The sequence below is a fragment of the Odocoileus virginianus genome, chromosome 3, assembly GCF_023699985.2.
Source record: "Odocoileus virginianus isolate 20LAN1187 ecotype Illinois chromosome 3, Ovbor_1.2, whole genome shotgun sequence".
In the NCBI taxonomy this organism is placed as follows: domain Eukaryota; kingdom Metazoa; phylum Chordata; class Mammalia; order Artiodactyla; family Cervidae; genus Odocoileus; species Odocoileus virginianus.
Window position 1 is genome coordinate 14,992,945 of NC_069676.1, and position 21,759 is coordinate 15,014,703.

General features: G+C 43.6%; 1 protein-coding gene across 11 annotated transcripts in view; it reads left to right on the forward strand.

Annotated features, from left to right (window-relative positions):
- Positions 1-4,507: 4,507 nt before the first annotated feature.
- Positions 4,508-21,759, forward strand: part of HNRNPM (heterogeneous nuclear ribonucleoprotein M) — a 38,600-nt gene continuing 21,348 nt past the window's right edge. For 4 of the 11 annotated variants that reach the window (XM_020898682.2, XM_070464815.1, XM_070464814.1 and 1 more), the window contains exon 1: positions 20,824-21,692. Coding sequence is in view for 2 of the 11 variants with exons in the window: in XM_020898684.2 (XP_020754343.1) it covers positions 4,611-4,723; positions 13,468-13,637; positions 20,738-20,790; positions 21,685-21,692 (344 nt within the window). In the remaining 9 variants the exon portion in view is untranslated. Of the gene's footprint in view, positions 4,724-13,467; positions 13,638-20,737; positions 20,791-20,818; positions 21,693-21,759 lie in introns of those variants that run through there. The other 7 variants (XM_070464818.1, XM_070464819.1, XM_020898684.2 and 4 more) reach the window with 6 other exon arrangements.

Genomic DNA, 21,759 nt, shown 5'->3' on the forward strand with positions numbered 1-21,759 from the left:
TACCCTGTCTGGTATGTGGGTCACCCATACAAAAAGTAAAAGTTCTCTCTGCCCCAGGGGAGGCCAGCTGGGATGCAGGGGTGGAGGCTTGGAAGCTGGCACCTGAGAGGGATGTAGGAGGAGCAGCATGGCAGATGGGCTTGGAGCCCTATGACTGAGGGGCAGAGGGGTAGGAGAGAGGCAGTTAGAAAGACGAGCATCACTTGGAGGCATCTGCAGAAACACAGGGTCACCCTTAGGCATTAACCGTCATCATTTGGGGGCCTTTCTTGCTTCTGTAGCATCTCCCTCTATACAGGACTGGCACCCACCCCCTCAGGCCAGCTTTAGAGTGTGGTGCCCCTTTGGATGATGTGAAGAGGCCCCGGGGTATGCTATTGTGAAGAGAGAAAGCTGTTTCCCTTGCAGACCTCTTCCAATACTTTTCATGACATCGAGGAGAAAATTGTAGTTTGCTGCTAGGCTGTCTTTCATGACTCTTAACTCTAGCAAAGAGAGAGCAAGTCTTAAGAGCCTTTGGCAGAGCCTACGACTGCATGTGTACTTTAATAGCATCATCTCTTATTCTTTACAATAAACTATTTATAGCAAGCTTTCAGTAGGGGCTGTGTGCTGTGCTGTGCTTAATCACTCAGTCGTGCCCGATTCTTTGTGACCCCATGGACTGGAACCCACCAGGTGCCTCTGTCCGTGGGGATTCTCCAGGCAAGAATACTGGAGTGGGTTGCTATGCCCTCCTCCAGGGGATCTTCCCAACCCAGAGATTGAATCCAGGTCTCCCACATATGGGCTGTGAGGTAAAGCAACATCTTTTTTTTTTTTAAGCAACATTTTAAAACATCCTTTTTTTCATCCTTTTTGTTTTTTTGGCCAAGCTGTGAGGCTTGCAGGATCTTAGTCCCTTGACCAGGGATTGAACCCAGGCCCTGGCAGTGAAAGCGCCAAGTCCTAACCACCAGACTGCCAGGGAATTCCTCAAACATCCTTCTTTTAAAGACAGTAAAGTGTGAGTTACAGCAAAGAGTGAAAGAATTAATAGCCCAGGCGATGACAAAACCCAGGAACTTGGTCAGGGTGGGGTTACATCCACCAGCCTATAGGAGCACAGCCTAGTGGAGAGTTTGTCTTCTCCCTGGGTCTGGCTTGTGGCTGATCTCCAGTCACACCCACTTTGGGAGAAGGGATCAGAGAAGTGGCTTCTTGTCCCCAGTGCTTTGTGTTCGAACTCCTCTCCATGATTTTGACAGATTGTTGTCACCTCCTCTGCCATCTCTGAGCCCTGCTGGACAAGGGAATTCAGAGATTTGTGAGGCTTCCTCTAATCCAAGGGCCCCTCCAGTCTAGAGAGGTCTAAGGGAAAAGATGTTAAACTGAGATAGATTCCAGTGGGGCCAGCAGAGAAGGGTTGGTATGCAGGGTGGATTTTAGTAGATCAGAGATTTCTGAGTGGGAGGAGCAAGGTTAAGGGTGAGGGGCCAAGATGAGAGGAGGAGGGGCTTGCAGATGGGGGAGAGAAAGGAGTTCTGAGACAAGAAGTTTGAGAAGTACTTGGGATTGGGACAATTGCACTCATCTCACACACACTAGCAAAGTGATGCCCAAAATTCTCCAAGCTAGGCTTCAACAGTACATGAACTGAGAACTTCCAGATGTTCAAGCTGGATTTAGAAAAGGCAGAGGAACCAGAGATCAAGTTGCCAACATCTGCTGGATCATAGAAAAAGCAAGAGAATTCCAGAAAAACATCTACTTCTGCTTTATTGACTATGCCAAAGACTTTGACAGTGTGGATCACAACAAACTGTGGAAAATTCTTAAAGTAATGGGAATACCAGACCACCTTATCTGCCTCCTGAGAAATCTGTATGCATGTCAAGAAGCAACAGTTAGAACTGGACATGGAAAAAAAAAAAAGAACTGAACATGGAACAACAGACTGGTTCCAAATCAGGAAAGTAGTACGTCAAGGCTGTATATTGTCACCCTGCTTATTTAACTTCTATGCAAAGTACATCATGTGAAAAGCCAGGCTGGATGAAGCAGAAGCTAGCATCAAGATTGCCAGGAGAAATATCAATAACCTCAGATACACAGAAACCTTATGGCAGAAAGCAAAGGAGAATTAAAGAGCCTCTTGATGAAAGTGAAAGAGGAGAGTGAAAAAGTTGGCTTAAAACTGAGCTTAAAAAACTAAAATCACAGCATCTGGGCCCATCACTTCATGGCAAATAGATGGGGAAACAATGGAATCAATAACATTTTATTTTCTTGGGCTCCAAAATCACTGCAGATGGTGATTGCAGCCATGAAATTAAAAGACACTTGCTCCTTGAGAGAAAAGTTATGGCCAACCTAGATAGCATATTAAAAAACAGAGACATTACTTTGCCAACAAAGGTCCATCTAGTCAAAGCTATGGTTTTTCCAGTAGTCATGTATGGATGTGAGAGTTGGACTATAAAGAAAGCTGAGCAATGTAGAATTGATGCTTTTGAACTGTGGTGCTGGAGAAGACTCTTGAGAATCCCTTGGACTGCAAGGAGATCAAACCAGTCAATCCAAAAGGAAATCAGTCCTGAATATTCATTGGAATGACTAATGCTGAAGCTGAAACTACAATACTTTGGCTACTCGCTGTAAAGAAATGACTCCTTAGAAAAGACCCTGATGTTGGGAAAGACTGAAGGCAGGAAGAGAAGGGGACAGAAGATGAGATGGTTGGATGGTATTACCGACTCAACTGACGTGAGTTTGAGCAAGCTCTGGGCGTTGGTGATGGACAGGGAAGCCTGCTGTGCTGCAGCCCATGGGATCACAAAGAGTCGAACATAACTGAGCGACTGAACTGAACTGGGATTGGGAGCAGGAAAGAGAGAGTGGGGCCTAGCCTTCACCTTGATGGTGCATGCTAAGTCGTTTCAGTCGTGTCCAACTGTTTTCAAGTGCATGGACTGTAGCCTGCCTCTGTCCAAGGGATTCTCCAGGCAAGAATACTGGAGTGGGTTCCCATTTCCTTCTCCAGGGGATCTTCCCAATGTAGGAATCGAACCTGGGTCTCTTAGGTCTACCTGCATTGGCAGGTGGATTCTTTACCACTAGCTTTGCGACCCCATGGACTATACAGTTCATGGAGTTCTCCAGGCCAGAATACTGGAGTGGGTAGCCTATCCCTTCTCCAGCAGATCTTCCCAACCCAGGAATCGAACAGGGGTCTCCTGCATTGCAGGCAGATTCTTTAGCAACTGAGCTATCTGGGAAGCTCTAGCTCCACCTGGAAGCCCCCAAACCCCCATAGCAGAGAGTGGGGCTTAGCCTCTGCCTCATGCTGGGTTTACTGAATTTATTCTCTGGGCCTGCAGTTCTCAGCCAGGGTCAGAATCACCAGCCTGGATTAAGTATTTAATTTGGTGGAAGGTGTAGCAAGTGAGGGAGTTTCCCAGAGGCTGATGAAATGTAGTTACTCAGTGAGAGAGGGTAAAATGACAACAACAAGAACAAGAACAAACCAACAGAACTCTGTCCCTTTGTGAGTTTAGAGAGAGTTTGGGGGTTAGATGGAAATGTCTGCAAGTTCCAGTGAAACATTTCAATGTACCAGAGACACCAGAGAGAGAGGTGGCTGCTGGGAAGGGGAGCCCGAGGCCTCAATGCTGGGGGCTCTGGACTCTTCCCAGGCCACTGTGGCTGCCCCAGGACACAGCCCTGTATCAGCCCTGAAACCCATCTGAGGACAGGGCCAAGCTCTCCGAACAGAAGGACCCAGGGTCAGGCAGGAAGGAGTCCAAGCGTTTCTTTCATCATGTGATTTCTATCAACAGGTTTGGCTTCTGGCTTGTGCACTCGCTTAACAAATATTCACAAGCACAAAGGAAGTCCCCAGCTAGACATCTTGTTTATTAGTTGATGGCTGTTTAGTGAGAGATTTGGGCCATGGGCTCTGCACTCAGAGGAGCTCTCAGGCCGAACTGAGCCCAGGTATTCCTGGTGTAGGGTGATATACTTTCTTAACCAGACATTGTTAACATTTTGCATATTTGTCCTACTGCTTGGCCCTTCGGTGTCCTACCCTTGCCTGGCTAACTCCTTTATAGCCTAGGAAACAGAACTTTAGCTGTCATTCTACCCCAGCTGTGATTACAGAAAGCTGGGAGTGACGAGGTCCGGGTGTGGCGGGTGGAGAGATGCCTCCCTCATTAGATCTGGCAGAGGATGAGATGATTGGATGGCATCACCCCCTCAATGGACATGAGTTTGAGCAAACTCCGGGATATAACGAAGGACAGGGAAGTCTGGCATGCTGCAGTTCATGGAGTCGCAAAAAATCGGACACGAGTGAGCCGCAATAACAATTACACCTGGAAAGCGGATACTGTATCCAGTAGGCGCCAAACGCAAGTTTGTTGCAAGAATGAATCAATAACAGCTGACGGTGCGCGCGTGCGCGCGGCGGGGGCGTGGCCCGGAGCAGGGGCGTGGCCCGGGTCGGGAGGGAAGGAGACTGGAGGCTGCCGCGGCGCGCGCAGGCGTTACTGGTCGCGCCGAGTCACGTGAGCACGCAGGCGCAGCGCCGCGCAGCCCTCTCGCTCACACAAAGCCCAGACGCGGAGAAAATGGCGGCAGGGGTCGAAGCGGCGGCCGAGGTGGCGGCGACGGAGCCCAAAATGGAGGAGGAAAGCGGCGCGCCTGGCGTGCCAAGCGGCAACGGAGCTCCGGGCCCGAAAGGGTGAGTATTTCACGGCTCCTTGTCTCAGGCTGGGCGCTTTCGCTGTGGCTGGCGGCGGCTCCGTTAGATCTGTTGGGGCCTCCTCCCGGCGCGGTCTCGGCTGGGCTTTCTTAGGGTCTGCCGAGGGGGGAGGCGGCCCAGGCCGTGAGGGGTGAAGCCCGTTGGCCCTGTGAGCGCCTGTAGGACCGCTCTCTCCCAGGCATCGGGCCTTAGCTCCTTTGGTCTCTCCAGACCGGGTCCGACGCTGAGGCCTCAGGCCCGGCCTCTGCGCGCAGGGATAATGGCGCGCGGGCCGATGAGCCGATGAGCCCCGGAGTCCGCGACCTGCTGGCCTGTCGGGTGACCTTGGTTGGGCGCGTGGCTTCACGGCTCTTCGCCGTCGTCCGGGGCCTCAGTTTCCCGATCCCCAAAGTGGGGGATAGGGGAAGGGAGTGCGCACGCAGGACCTCGCGCGCGGTCGGTCCCGGTAAACGGTAGTTGAGACGGGTAGGTATCGGGAAGGACCTCGAAGACGGCCCCGGATTCCCCCTCCCCCGCCCCGCGCGCGCGGTTCCCCTCCCCCCTCCCGGCCCCGCGGGAAGTGCCTCGGTCGGAACCTCCCCTTGCCCCAAGCCCCGACCAAGAGTTAGTCCCTCAGCTCCTCCCCAGGTGCGCAGTAGGTATTTGTGGAGCCATCGGACCTGCTGTTCAGTGTTCAGCCGGAGAAACAAAGAGGAAAGAAAGAAAAAGGGAAACATTCCGTGTTCTGGAGGAAGATTTTGCATCATTAGGCGGGTTCACTCATTTCCAAACTCAGCCACCCTTTCGAGTCCTATTGGGGTCTCTTTCTCAGGTCCTCGATTTTGAAAGTTTTCTTAAAGCTTTAAAGCATCGTCTTGTGTCCCCGGTGAACCGCACTCATTCTGATTACAATCGCCTGAGAGGTGCGGAAAGACATTTTGCCTTCGCCCGCCAACTGTAGGGGGAGGTGAGGGGAAGGCTTGGGCCTTGATTTCCCACATACATTAAAAAAAAAAATCTGGTGAAATTTACAGTTTCAGCCATTTTCAGGTGGACGATTCCGTGGCATCGAGTGCATTCGCGGTTTTGTGCAACATCACCAGTATCCACGCTGAAAACTTTTTCCTCACCCTAAATAGAAACTGTAACCATTAAACAGTAACTTAACCATTCACCTCCTCTTCTGGATACCTGTGCTATGCGTTCTGTCTCCTATGGATTTGCCTTCCCACGAATTTTTAATGTGTATAATTAGAGTTCATGGGGATTAAAAGTGAATGTAGTTAGTTTGCTAATGAACACTCACTAAATACTAGCTATATATACTCTTCTGAGGTGGGGAATACCGTGGTTACTGGTCCTTGGAAATCGAGAGAAAGGCATCCTAGGAGTATTCCCAACTCTTGTTATTGAAAACTCTGGAAAGGGACATGTTCATATTTAGACTTTTTTTTTTAATAACTTGTTTAAGGAACCCTGGTAGGATTTTTGAGGACCATGTTTGGAGGCCTTTAAGATATACATTTATGTCCTTTATTTCTTTTTTCTTTCAAAGCAGTTATCACAGGATGGAGTGCTGCTAGAATCGTGCTAGGTGAGAAGTTATTAGTTACAGATTATAGCATCTGGGGTACATTTTCCAAATTTCCCATTTTCCACAGTCCATTTCCAAATAGTCATTTTGTGACTGATTTATTTGACAAACAAACATAAAACATGGCCTTCAGAAAGAATCTGAAGGTTTCAGAGATTAAAAAAAAGTCTTTGTTGGAAGAACCTCATTCTGAGACTGTTTAAATAGACAATATTTTAGGCAGTTAGGAACACTTTGATCTACTTTGTAGGGCCATTGGAAAAGTTTATATTTTGGGTGTTTTTGTGTGTGTGTGTTTTGCATTGGGAAGATTTTAAAGCAGAGCTTTTTAGAAAACAGTCCCCCTGCTCATAGGGAAGGGCCAATGGATATTTTTGTGTTAGTGGGTGAAAGGAGTTACCAGGGGTCCGGAGCTTGGAGGGACTCCCCTCCCCCAACCCTAAGTGGCTGGGGGCGACCAGGTGTTTCCCTAGGAGAATGAGGATGAAAGGTGATCATTGGAGAGAAGCAGGTGATCTTTGGAGAGGAGTGTTCAAAGACTAGGATTTTGACATATTTGATATATATTTGTGAAGAACTTCATGTTCCTTTCACTTTATAAAGAACTGAAACTGCTGGAGCACTGGGGGCCAGCTGGTGGGCAGTGAATTCCAGACTAAGGAGTTCAGATTTTTATCTTGAGAGGTTTTTTTTGTGATTTTGTGAAAGTGCTCAGTCGTGTCCGACTCTTAACTGCATACAGTCTATGGAATTCTCTAGGCCAGAATACTGGAGTGGGGAGCCTTACCCTTCTCCAGGGGATCTTCCCAACCCAGGAATCGAACCCAGGTTTCCTGCATTGCAAGTGGATTCTTTAACAGCTGAGCCACTTTTGCGGGCTGGGAAATGAGTGAGACTGGATTCTTCTCACCTCGTCTCCACCAGGAGTGGAGTGTGTGTGCTGTAAGTTGAAAAGGCACTGAGACTGCAAGCTTCATGAGGACCATGGAAAGCACAACCTGTTTTGCAATTCCTTTTCTCTCCCAGCTGTAAGCCGGCTGTTTTTTTTTATATTGATGAGAAATATATTCCGTCTAAGGACAGTCAAGACTCAGAGTTAGAGTGTATTGGGGGTAAAAATGTTCATTTTAGAGGGACACATAGAGTTAGTTTTGTTTTGTTTTGTTTTGTTTTTAATTTAAAAATAGAGGCTACACCATACATTTAAAATCAGTGAGTTAACCTACTCCACTTCCAGATTAACCTGTGGCTGAATCGGAAAGGTGAGAGATGGGCTATTTTAAAAATAAAAATTAGCATTTAGTATAAATTTCTGGGGATGCAGAGTTAGTGTTTACACTATTTTACAGTCAATAAAAGGTTTGGGTTTTTTTTTTAATCGAGAAAATTCAGATTAAAGAAATTGATCGTAAGAATCTGGGGGAGGCCATCTTGACTCTAAGGCTTTTGCTGTTTCCACAGCACCACCCTGGTAACCTCTCAGTAAACAGACATTTGAAGTGGGTTTTTTTTTTTTTTTTTTTTAATTTTAAACCAGATTCTTTGTGCTTTGGGGTGACTTGAGTGTTTGCTGTACTTTAAGAAGTGCTTGTATGGTTGATAATCTTGAGACACATTTGATGGTGAGCTCAGGATTAGAATGGGGCTCTGGTTGTTGAAATGCATGCTGCTAGCTCTTGGCTTTTTTGATCTTATTCAAGGCTACGCTGGGGGAATACTAGTCTGCAGAGATTAGGTTGCTTATTTCATTTAGGATTTCTCAGATAGACTCTCCCATTACCTTGTTTTGCAGTCAGTGAGGTGAAATTTGAATTACTGTTTTGATAGTCTGTGATGAGTACAGTGGGGGCTTCCCTGGTGGCTCAGTGGTAAAGAATCTGCATACAGGAGACAGGAGAATGATCTCTGGGTCAAGAAGATCCCCCAGAGAAGGAAACAGCAACCCACTCCAGTATTCTTGCCTGGGAAATCCCTTGGACAGAGGAGACTGGTGGGCTACAGTCCTTGGGGTCACAAAGAGTCAGATGCTACACCTAGTCAAACACTTGCGCTAAACAGCAAGTACAGTGTTTAGGTTTCCTTAGCCACGGCCCCAGTGGGCTTAAAATCTAATCAGTATGTGCAGTGGTAGAATACAAGGAGTGAATCATTCTACAGAAAGTTTTTGGTACAAAAATACATCATTGTCACAGTGTGCCAGCCTCTCCTTTAAACTTGTGATTGTGGATAGTAACCTCCTTTTGCAGATGAAGGAACTGAGGCCTGGCAAAGAGCCGGTGACATTGGGGTTCAGACTTAGATGACTGTACCTCTTAGTCACCTGTTGTACTACTACCGTCTTAGATAACTGCGCTGAACATTTACCAAGCTGCTTTTTGTTAGGCTGATTGTTGATTCTCACAACACCCCTGTGAGCTGCATGAATACAGGTTATGCTGGTTTTGCTGGTGAAGAACTATAGAGATAAAGAACTGGAGTCACGTGGGTAGTTACGTGGTAGACCTGGAGCTAGAATAGTGCTCTCTACATGTTAAATACATTAGTGGAGTTCAGGATTGAAACAATTTTTGTGAAGAATCATTTTACATAAGGGACAGTTCTAAAGGGAATATGGAGGTTGAGGGGGGGGTCTTTTCCCTCAAGAGATGTAGTGAGGATTTCAAGATATTGGAGTTGCTGTTTCAGACTACACTCCTGATTGAAAAACTCCAGGAGTTATGAGAGCATTATACATGGGAATGCTGTGGAGGCATAAGAGAGAATAGGGATTTGCTGTTTTACATAGTGAATGTAGCAGCTCTTTGTGGATTAGGCACTCAGTATTTTGTTTTTTTAGTTGTGATCTTTATGTAAAGTATAATTCCAGTACAATGGAGCAGTGACATGGTAAGTTATCAATCTTCAAAGAGTACAGTCAGTAAAACAGTTCCAAAACTATTAATCATAATCTTGACTGACTCAGAAGCTTCTTAAGGTATTTTGGGCTTATCTTTATCGATGTATTAGGAATTAAGTTAATAGAATGTCAGGAAAAGTTTTTAACATACTGGGTCTATTTTAAACTTCAGATAGATAATTGGGTGCCAGAATCAACTGGGGTGTTTACTGACCATTGGAAGCAAGATAGCAAGGAGACTATTGGTAAGGCATTTATTTAGTTGTCTTAGGTAACTTCAGTTTCTTTGAGAGATTGCAAATTTGTTAACTTTATGTAGAAGTTACAAGTCGAGTTATGTTGGAGTAAGATTTGGAATTTGAGAAACCAGCAGAAACTTTAAAAAATGTGCAATTGGCACAACAAGCTGCACAGGTTAGAAGCGTGCAATGTGATACCATCACTGAATGAAAATAATAGTTACAACCTGTAAAAGTTTTTGCTGCCCCTTGGTAATCTCTGAGTCCTCCTTTCCCCCACCTCCAGGCAGCTGTTAGTTTGCTCTCCACATCAATATGTATCAGTGGTTCTCATTGGGAGATTTCTTTCCCTTCAGGGGACATTTGAAAGTGTTGTGGGGATTTTTTTTTTCCCTTCATCTTCAGATCTGAGGAATGGGGCTGCTTCTGGCCTCCTTTGGGGGAGAGATCAGGGATCCTGCAGCACATAGGGCAGGCTCAAACAACAAAAGAATTTTCTGGCTTAAAGTGTTCATACTGTTGAGGCTGAGAGAACCTGCTGTAAATTAGTTTGCTGGATTAACATTTTCTCACACAGTTTTACATAATGAAGTCATACTATATATACGCTTCTTCTGTCTGGCTTCTTTGAGTGTAATTATTTTGAGGTTCATCCATGTTGTGTGTAATTCATTACTTATTGTTGAATAGTATTTCAGTGTGTGAATATACTAGTTGATTCTTTCACCTGTTAGTGGGTAGTGGTTTAGTTGCTCAGTTGTGTCCAACTCTTGTGACCCCATGGACTGTACAACCTGCCAGGCTCGTCTGTCCATGGGATTTCCCAGACAAGAATACTGGAGTGGGTAGCAGTTCCCTTTAGGGGATCTTCCCAGCCCAGGGTTTGACCCGGGTCTCCTGCTTCGCAGGCAGACTTTGCTGTCTGGTGAGCCACCAGGGAAGCCTGATGTCTGCTGTTAGGAAGCGGGCATTTAGATTGCCAGTTTGGGGAGACTGGGGTCAATAATGCTGCTGTGAGTGTTCAGGTACAAGGTTTTGCATGGATATATTCATTTTCTTCTGGGTAAGTATCTAGTTGTGGATAACATATGGTAGGTGTGTTTTAACATTTTGAATTTATAATATCCTAAATCTGGGGTATTTAGGATAAAAGTTTTTCATCAGTGTAGCTAAATGATAATCTACCTGTAAAAATGTACATCTGAAAGGTTTTTACAGTTGTGTTGCATATATTTTAGGGCTAGAAGAATATTCCCCTAATTCTGTCTAGAAGATAAATGAGAAAATTGAACATGTTTTTAAAAAATGGGATTTTGTTCAGTTATCATACCATCTGTACTAGAATATGTGTCATGTGGGGTTTTTTGAGGATGGTTCTCTACTATTCTGTAAAGAATAGAGCTGATAGTGATTATTATATTTATGAGAAGGTCAATTTTTTAAGAAACTGCAAGTGATGAGATAGTTCTTACCTGTTTCACTTAGGAGGAAACTTCTCAGAGACAGGAAATGATTAGCTGGAGAAGGATTTGGGTATAGTGGTGCTGTGGGCATACCTTGGGTGTAATCCACATGAGCTGCCTTCTGGATGGTGAGCCTTGTGGTGTGGATTAACCCCAAACCAAATCCCCCTCTTCTGTGGTTAGATTGGGCAGTTTATTCTTAGCAGTAATGCTGCATGGCAGAATTTGCATGGCCTAGACACTTTGTTACCTTTGTCTTGTAATGAGTTGTTTATACATTTTGTAACTTACATAACAGTCTGTTAAAAACACTGGCTGGAACTGTAACTGTGTCATGGACCCTGTGTCAGAATAATGTTTTTTAATGTTGCTGATAGAATATTTGGGCTTCAAAAGAAACCAATTCTGTTACGATGTATTCCTACCCATAGACCCTCTGTAGTTAGGCCCATGAAATGAAAATTGATCTCCATTTTATTAATTGTTAACACTTAACCCTCCTCATCTGCTGAGGGTAAGACACATGGATGCATGCTGTTTGGCAGCCCTGGTGCTGGGCTTTCCTATGGAGTAGACAGGTGGACTGTGTGTGTGGTGTGCAGTCAGCCTAAGGAGAGTCTGTCATGAGCCTGGGTAGACAGAATAAAGAATTCTTAGGAATCCAGGGATTGTGTGACCCTATCCCTTTCTGCCATCTGCCAGCCCTCGTGAAGGAGGTCTGTTGATTGCATGTTGATACTGGTATCGATCAGATCATGGAGGAAGTTGCTTTCCTCAACACTTGGCACACTTGTATTTGGCTATGAGGGACCAGTTTTTTAAAAAATACCTTGGAGACTAAAATAAGTTGCTAACTTTAATTTTTCCTGGTACACTGAAAGTCCTCCAGCTGCCATTCCCCACTGCAGGGAAGACATATCCTAGAGTAAAGATCAACCCTTACTTTTAAAAGATGGTCTTGTAAATCATCAATACCATAGTCTTGGTTTTTTGTTTTCTTTGCTTTTTTGTCGTGGATCACAAAGTCTCTGCTTTAATCTCTAGTTGTGGGAGTCCCTCAGTTCTCACTGGTAGAAAAGCAGAGGGCTTGGGAAGCAGACAGTGCTGGACTTGATGCACAAGAGGACCTCTGTGGCTGCTGACTCCCCGGTAGTTCCTGGTCCGCTCTCACTGATGTCCACCTGTCATCACGGGGGCTCAGGGAGCAGTCTTGCTCAGCCAGCCCAGCCTTGCCCTGGCTGTGCACACACTCTGGCCAGTTCCTGGGCTTTGGCCCGGGCTTCCGGCCTGTCTGGTTCTGTCCTTTGGGAGCCTGCATTTCTTGTGAACCTTTTTTCCTGCTCACACTAAGCCACATTTGTACCTGTAGGGTTTAGAAATGCTACTCTGGGGGAGCACCTCACACACAAAGGTAGAGAGTATTGCAGGAACGTCCCCACCAAAAAAAAAATCCACCCTTCTCTGCCAAAGACGGGCTTGTTTGCCTGCTTTTTACCTACCAGAGTTGCTTGACTTCAGTTTCCCTAGCCTCAAAGTAATGGTGTTGAGTAGAGAAAGGTTTCTTTCCCTTAAAAAAAAAACTTGGAAAAAAAAATCATGGCAAGATGTATGTAAATTCTGCCATCTTAAAATGATTACATGTACAGTTTAATGGCATTAGGTACAGTGTTGTACCTACTCGCTCATCATTTCCAGAACTTTTTTTTTATCATCCCAAACAAACTGTAGCCATTAAACCGTAACTCACCATTCCCACCTATCCCCAGTCCTGGGTAACCTCTTCTTTTTTTCTCTATGCCTGACTTATTTCACTTAGCATAATGTTTTCAAAGTTCATCTCTTTTGCAACATGTATCAGTACTTGGCATTCCTTTTTATTTTTTAATGACTGAGTAATATTCCATTGCCTGGATCTACCACATTTTGTTTTATTCCATTCATCTTTTGGTGTATGCTTGGGTTGTTTTCACCTTTTGCTACTGTGAATAATACTGCCTAGGAGTGGAATTGCTCAGTCCTCTGGTAATTATGTTTTAACTTTTTGAGTAATTGCCAAACTGTTTTGTAGTAACTGCACCATTTTACATCCCCACTGAAAAAAATTTTTCCCCCCACAATGAAAGTTACTTACTTGTAGGGCTGAAGTTTGTTGGGCCTATGTGTACCACCTCTTTTGGGTTCCATGAAATCTTATAAATCTTCCCTTCTGTTTTCCTGTTTCTGTCTTGGAATTAAAGCACCTCAGGTAGGGAGATGGCCTCTCCCCGCCACCCATGTTAGAGCCCCACAGGAGTATGTGAAGGCCTAGGAAAGCACATTTGTCTTGGAAATGGTTTTTTTGATAGATGGGTTTTCAGGAGTGTAGTACTGCAGTTTTTAGCTCTATGGACCACTTTAGTTTGAGTGACTCAAATCAATCAATATTCTTGTGTTATATGTAACTTTGCCTGGGATAATCAGGCAAATTTGCCAGGATAATTTGCCTGGAAAATCAAATATTGTCTTTTGGGTTGTGCTAACTTGTGAATGTTTTTTTTCTCTTTTGAATTCAGTGAAGGAGAACGACCTGCTCAGAATGAGAAGAGGAAGGAGAAAAACATAAAAAGAGGAGGCAATCGCTTTGAGCCATATGCCAATCCAACTAAAAGATACAGAGCCTTCATTACAAACATACCTTTTGATGTGAAATGGCAGTCACTTAAAGACCTGGTTAAAGAAAAAGGTAATGGTACTGGTGGTTGAGTAGGGTCAGAAGGTTGGTGTGTCATCTTCTCTGTGGCTAATTCCTTGGTTATTTTTTGTCAGTGGAAGCTGTTCTGAGTAGAGCATGTGTTCTCTTCCAGGCTTGAGAGTTAAGCCCCCTCCCATCCACCCTACCTTTTTTCTTTCTTTCTTTTTTTTTTTTTTGTGGTCATGCACTTGTGTGTTAAATGGGGGCATTTGTATGATCCCTTGGCCTACGAATGATTTCACTGGCTTAGTATGGTTAACAGGGCTTCAATTAAGCTTGAGGGGAGCCTCTTTGTTAAGGAATTAAGGAAAATTTTTGAATTCTTCCTATTTGGGAGAAATTTTTTTCTTTTCCCTTTTTGTTTTAAAATTCTGGCGGGAAGGTAGTAGTTTGTCTAAATTTTGCGGCTGTCTTCCTGGGATCAAAATTTGGTGGCTGGAATGCGTGCTGCTCAGATTCTAAATTATAAAACCACACCCAGGGGAGGAAAACACAGACTCGATTGGCAGTTGGGTAGCTCAGAATAAAGCATCCGCTGTGTAATTCGGTGCCTTCAGGCACCCGCCAGTCCCAACCCTGGTGTCCAGAGTCTGGGTGAGGGCGGAGGAAGCTCCTGAAGCTCTGCTGCCACCAGGAGGCCCTCAGTGGTTGGTTGCCCCGTGGTCCTCTGCTTCTGCCTCCTGTGCACACCACGTGTGTCCTCCTCCTCGTTACACTCTTGTTTGGCTGCTTTTGTCTTCTTTTCCTGATTCTGGGCCCTGCTGGTGGCACACAGGGCTAAAGAGATTGCTCAGCCCTGGTTTAGATGAAACTTGATAGAGAACCATTTGTCTAAAGGCCTGGAGGTCTCCCCTCACCCTTACCCACATGAGAAACCTGGAATCAAATAATTCTTAAACTGGAGTCTTTTTGAAGGGCTGAAAGGTACTGGTTTTTCTGGAGCATTCATAATGTAAAGAGATTTGAGCTTGATTTGTCAAATGATTAACATTTCAGTGACAGACAGATGCCACTTGGATAGGCCATTTTGGTATGTGTACTGGTGCTCCCAGCATTGGGTTTTGAAATTATGAATGGCCCACTGCCATCATGGTCCCATCATTTAATTCAGCCACGACATGCCAGAAGCATTAGGCACCGTGAACCTCTTGTACAGTCATGTAGGCTGCTCCCATGTAGTATTTCTCCAGGTAACATGGATGGAAAAACGTTCTGGTGTGAGGTTTGTTTTCCTGCCTTGATCAGCCAAATCATTCCTGCCAGTGCTCCTAGGGCACGAGTGAAGTTTCTTCTTTTTGTCTGAAGAGCGTGTCACGAGGCATCCCAGATGCAGTGTTCTTGGTTTTTGGGACTGCTGCTTCAATAAAGCTTAGAATTTCTGTACAGCACAGTTGGGTCTCATTCGAATTAGTTTTTGGAATAACCTCCAAATTTGTGTTCTCGCGATTTGGTTGAACCGCTGAATGGATACTTCCATTGATAATAAGGTATAGTAGTTCCAAGAACCAGGAATGTGGCTTTGAAAATGCAATTGTTAGAACTTTGTAAGAGATTGCAGGCCAAATTATTTTTCACTTTTAGGAGTGTGTGAACCAGTTTTGGGACATGATGGATAAAGTAGGTGACATTTTTACTGCTTTACCATTCAGTAATTCAGTTTTGGGAGCCTTAAAGCTGGTAGCAGCAGCAGCAGCCATGGCGTTTCTGGATGTAGAAGCAGTTCACCTCAACTTCCTATTTTGCACTGTATTAAGTGTGGAGCCAGCCTGGTGGTTTATTCGGATACTTCCAAACTGGTTCTCATATTCCGCTGGCATACTGCTATGAATGCCCTGGCTCAGCCCTTTCAGTGTATTTTTGGTGGTGTAATTTAGAATTACAGGTGTGCAGTAAATCAGTTATTTTTAATAAACATTAAAATGTTCTTGTTTAGTGCTCCCCTGTACAGGTTAAATTAATTGCCTTTCTGTTTAATTAAGTTTTAGCAGTATTGGATTGTGGATAAAGGGATTCATAAGAGAAAGGTAATCTTTTTATGGTAAATCTTATATTCAGTATGTGAAGTCAAAAGAAACTTACTATTTATGTAAGTACAAATGTTCTTATTTTCGTTTTGAGGTTTTTAAAACTATTTTAATTCATGTCTTGGTATACCAAAAATATGTTTCAATGATTATTTGAAATCTGAAATATTTTCTTAAAATCTGTCACAATGTTTTAAGGTTTTAGAAGACTTGTTATTGCACAGGGGAGAAAAAGGTTGGGGATAGAGGCTCTTACAGTCTAAACGTATTATTCTCAGGACAGTCTCTGAAGTGGGCAAACCACAATAGTGGGCTCTTGTGATCCAACCACTCTATCAGTCTGTATTTTAAGGTCTGTTCCTGATGAAATCAGGAAACTAGTTGGATGGCTAGAATTAGTTGTCCTTGGCTTAGAAATGTGAAAAATGCTCTGTCATTGCAGCACTACCTATAATAGCTGCATCTCAGAACTCAGGTAGTAGCTTTGAGATGGCAAGACAGGAGCTTTTTTCTAAGGATGATCACGCATCATGTACCCCTCCCTAATTCCTGCTCCTCGGACACCAGGTATATCTTCTCTGTTAGCTTTAAACAGCGCCTGTTAATAATGCATGTCTTACGTGAACAGGCCACTGGTGCCTTTTCCCCTGGATGGGATCACAGAGCTTGTTTGGTGGCAGTTTCGTGCAGTCAGCATTGCTGGTTTTAAAGAGAAGAGGTATTGAGAGCTTTGTTTTGTTCTGTGCCAGGCTGCTTCCGCTGCCCCCTCTCCCATCATATACCATTCAGGGAGGTGGATTCAACAGCCCACAGAACTGAACTCACACTTTCCTTGAGCTTCCCTGTTCCTGCTCTGCATGTCCCGAAGGCGCAGAGGAGAGGTTTTTTGGTTGGCTCGAGAAGATCTACATTGTGTTTAAGGAGCAGAACTTTATTTTCAATTTAAGTAAAAGTCACTCCCCAGCCTGTTTAGCTCCTTCATGTTTTCCTTTGTCCCTGTGATCATGCTTATTTTTAATGGAGATATTATGTGGAACAGATGACTTCGTGAACACTGAAGAGTGGATTGAAACAAAAACTGAGAGCCAGTGTAAGAGGAAATTTGAATTGGAGACTGCCAGATGAGGTTCGAAAGTGACTGAACAGTCTCACAACTGCCTGGTTTTCATCACTTGACAAATGTTGGTAGACATGAACATCTCAAGAGTGTTTGACCGTAAGGTCTGGGTGAAAAATTAAGACTTCTGTGAGCAAAGGGTGATTGATCGATCTTGGGAATTGTAAACTTGAAGAGTGTTGTGCACCGTCTTAGAGAAGTCCTGTGTGCCTGAGGAAAGCTCATGGTTGAGCCTGGAGGTGGGGCGGCTGCACCCTGGCGGGACTGAGCCGGAGCACAGTGTGAGGAGGACCGAAGGCCAGCGGTGCAGCTTACTCCCAGTCAATCTCCAGGGTAGCAGCAGTCAGTTTAACTTGTTTAAGCAAGGATTTCTTAAGCACTTAATCCTTCTGTTTTTATTGAATGCGTCACTTTTAAGTAAATTTCAAATTCCAGCTGACAGAAAACTTAGGCCCAGAGGGCAAGTATAGTCCAGTAGTAAGTCTCTGTTGGCTCTCAGTGATAATCTACATTGTGAGTCTACAGAGCAGAACTTTATTTTCAATTTAAGTAACAATCCCTACCAAGCCTCTTTGGCTCCTTTATGATTTCCTCTGTTGGATATTCCGCCTGCGTTTTGGAAAGGTCTGTTGCTGCTGCAGCATTCATATCTGTGGGTACTTGGATCGAACCTTAACAGTGCTGCCTGCCTGTCTTATTTGTTGGGTTTTGGTCAAGTTAGAGAGGCAGTGTTCTGCTGTATGGAATTAGCAGCAAGAATGTGCTTAATAATTTTTTCTAACTTGTCCATGAATTGAGTATTCATTGTATCGAATAATTTTTTTTGCCATGTTTCAAGTTAGCTGTATATCAAAGAAACACGCTTTCCAAGTTAAAATATGCATTTTTTCCATGCACCCCTCCATTAGAGTTGCTCCCTGAGCATTGGCTGAGTGACAGTGTTTGATAACATGCTTTTGAGCTCCTCCCCCAGCCGCTTTAGGCCTTTCGCACAGAAGTTCTCTTCAGTGAAGCTGTAGCCCCTGTACTTGGATACAGAGATGTTCAGGAGTTTTAGAGCGGAGTTGCTCCAAGGGACTACCTAAATTCTTTGGGAGTTGCTAATTTTCTTATCCTCATGATGTGTTTTATTCTTGAGGTAATATTTTTAATAATCCACCTAAATGTTGGTTAACAATGAATTCTTGGAGCATTTTAAAATAAAGGTAGGTAATAACATTTGGCATTCAATTTTTCAAAGACTTCGTTTTTTCATTCAGAAACTTTGATGTTTAAAGTTTGTTTTAGCAGCCTGCTCTTGGGATTCCATGGGTTCCATCCATGATCAGGAGCAAGAGGAGCAGCAGTCTTTTCTGTTAATACCTGCAGGTTCTCTGTCTACGAGACTTGAAACTGCTAGTTTGTTAACTCTGCCTCACGGCCTGACTTCTCTGCTTGGGTTGATTGGTTGTTTTACACTTCGTCTCACTGAGTGTGGCCAGACTGTGAAGAGCTGACACGTTTTGCCGGCAGAGTGTTGATAGTTGCACTGACTACTTAGCAGGTCTTTGCTTTAATCATGTCAAACTAAAGGAGAGGGGACCTTCTTTAAGGTTTTGTTACCATCTTCCTGTAGAGAAGTATGAATTGGCAACTGTTGCGGATTCTGTAACAGTGGTTTGCTTATGCCTCGAAATTGATGTGGTCTCTCAGGGTAGAGATCAGAAAATTACGAATTTATGAGGAGCATGGTTATTATTGACGATACTCGGAAACAGCACTACTCATGGTAGAACTGCAAGACTTGCCTAACCTATAGCTAAACTGAGGATGGAGGTCTTTTAAATATAATTTTTAATAAGCAACTATACCTTTTGGGGAAGAGAGAACCCTTTAAGCAGAGTTATTGGTAGAGAGGATTGAAGTTGGATTTGTGCTGTCTCTAGAATGTTAAGTAGACAAAGTCCTAATTTCTAAACCTGGCTTTTGGTTAAAATGTTTATGATCATGGAAAAAGGTTTGGTTTAGACTTGCTTGGTTTCTGGGTTCCAGTGACAACTTTTTGATAAATCAGTGTCTTTATAGGCACAAACTAGAAACTTCTAAAAATGCAACAATATTTGAATTCTGACAACTTGGTTACAGTCAGAGTTAGATACTGTGATTTTTAAATTTATTAGGTTATTAGGTAGTAGTCTCAGCTCTAGGAGGTTAACTTGAGATGGGGGGTCTCTTCACTGTCTTGATACAACTTGGCATTTTCATCAATGTGGAGTCAAGGGCTGTTGGTCCTCAAATGGCTGCTGCTGTTGAAATAAATGGCTTTTAACATGGCCTCAAGAATGACCACAGCATTTTTGGACTTGCTTTACTTTTGTAAGGATGACAGAAAGCCAGTTTGTATGACTATTCCTTGGCTGTGATCATTTTTCAGTTGTGCATACTACAAAAGTTAAACTAAACTAGTTCCTCCTAATTTTTTCTCTAGGAATAATCCTAATTTCTTTCCTTTGCACCGATTTTCCTTCCTGTTTTGTGCAAAGTGCTGGTGTAGTCTGTAATATTTCAGGAGAGGACAAGGGAGGTGAGGCTATAGATTTAAACTTTGAATACTTGACCTTCTTCCTGTCCACTGCCATGCAAATATATTACTAATAAGTATGCTCTTCAAATTAAAAAAAAAATTAATCTTACTTTGCACTTCAGTCTTTTTGTGGTATATTAATTTTAAAATCCTTATAATTTTAATATTCTTTGAACAAAGGAATAGGCTAGGCAAGACTTGGGGCCATTAAGAGGTTTATTTTTGTACTGGTAAACCAAATTGTACTGCTAAACCAAATTGAAAACTGAATGAGAGGAGGCTTTATCATTATAAAGAATAACCCTGAAAATGAAAAAAACATTTCTTAGAACAAAAACCCTTTTCTTGACTTCGGAGAGTCTGCTTAGCTGTTGTTTCCTCCAAGTTAACACTAAAATTTCTGGGCTTTTTTGCTGTGTTTGTGCCATCTTCAAGTTCAGCAGCCATTTTGGTGGTTGTCTTGGTGGGTTCTAACATCTGGTTGTGGTGGTCATGAATTGGCAATCCAAACCTGGAGGAAAATCTGTGGGTTCTTTAGAAATGTTTGTTTTTTCCCCTTTGTGTCGACTAGCCTCCTGAGTGAGTCTATGTACCTCTTGAGGTGCCAGCTGAGCGCTAAGTTTGCATTTATCTGTGCGCTGTAGTGAGAAGGTTGAGAGAGCAGTAAAAATAAAGCCTGGCTTAATTCATTGAAAAGAATCCAGATACTGCTCTGATTTTGTGATGGATAGTTACATCCTGCTTGCGATAGTTGTGAAGCCTAGTGCTGTGTGCAGAAATCAGCCACAGAATTTGTGGGGCCCAGTGCAACATGAAAGCACCAGGCCCCTTATTTAAAAATGACTGAGCATTTCAAGATAGCAGAGTGTTAACCAAGTGCATGGCCCTCAGCAGAGCCGATGCGCTTGGACAGGTTGCACACCCGTGTAGCCATCCATGCCGTGTGTGCGCCTTTTGAGCATATTCATGTACACATCTTTGTAGTGAACAGTTGAGCTCAGTTCAGTGGCATTGCATTTAGTGTGCTGTTTACCTGCTTTCAGCAGTCAGTGTATGTGTAAAACTTCCTCTCTTCCCCCCAAAAGTGAATCTTGCAGACTTCTTTCCTGTAGATTTGGATTGCCTCTAGTCATGAATGAGCATTTCAGACAGGGAAATAGCTTGTTTGAGGTGGGAGGAAAATCAAGGACATATTGTTAACAAGTTTCACCTACTTTTACTGCACACCTGTAATGCCTAGTGTGGCGGTTTAGAGAACATGGAGTGTTTCTGGGCTTTCTTATAAGGCAGAGGCTCCATACAAGGTTGCTGATGATTGTTCTAAATTCCCATTGTTTTCTTGGCTTTTCTCCCTTGGTTTATGTGTCGTCTGGAAACTGATTTGTAGTTGGTGAGGTAACATACGTGGAGCTCTTAATGGACGCTGAAGGAAAGTCAAGGGTAAGTGTCTGAGAGAATTTCTTCTGTGGATTTACTACATGAAAAATGTAACTGTATGGTGGCGTGGAATCGAATGAAATCAGGAAGGCAGTGAGTGCTCATGTTACAGTAGCTATGTTTGGTTTGCCAAACATCCGAGTGGGGTGGGAGGGGATTTGCCAACTGAAGTCCCGCTTTTCCAAATGGCTGGCCAATGAGCTTCTTGGTATTCTGTTTGGATGCCCAATTTGGATAACTGGGGACCAAGAGCAGCATTGTCTCTTTGTTAACAGAGGAATTGGCTGTGTGTGAATTATGCATGGAATTTTAGCGGTGGTATATTAATGTAAAACGTGTGTTCTTGTCTAGAAAATGTTACTTTTGGTTGTTTGCTGAATTTGAAAGTTGTGTGAACCAAAGATTCTGAAAAGTTGCCTTTGTGCCAGTAAATTGTAAAACAAACACTAAAACGTGAACGTTTAAAATTGGCCTTGTTTAAAGAGAAAATTAACTATTTTCTGTCGTGCAATAGAATGGCTTAGAATAATCAAAAGGATGAGCTTAATTTATGGAAGGGATGGATTTAAGGAGGAGTATGACAAGGAATTGATTGAGTACTGAGGGAAGCAGATCTAAAGTTTGTGTGATTTCTTGGAGAACCTGAATTTAGGTCTGCTCATTATAACTTCAGCAGCACTAGTGCAAAAGCTGGTAATGTGAAGAGGAGATGCTAGGAGTGGAGCTCTTAATAAGGAAGGCCAGGCAAGACACTCTGTCAGCTTCCCCTTAGAAGGGTTAATTTAAAAACTGTTAACAGAAATCGTATTTTTAATTTATAACTGTCACTGAAATTTACTTTTTTTTTTTCTTTTTTCCCCCCTTGCTCTTCTGGCTGGTCTGTGGCTTCTTCCAAAGGGATGTGCGTAAGTATTGTCTCATTACTTATTGGCAATTGAACCTTCTCAGTTGTAGGACTGGTTTCACTCATTT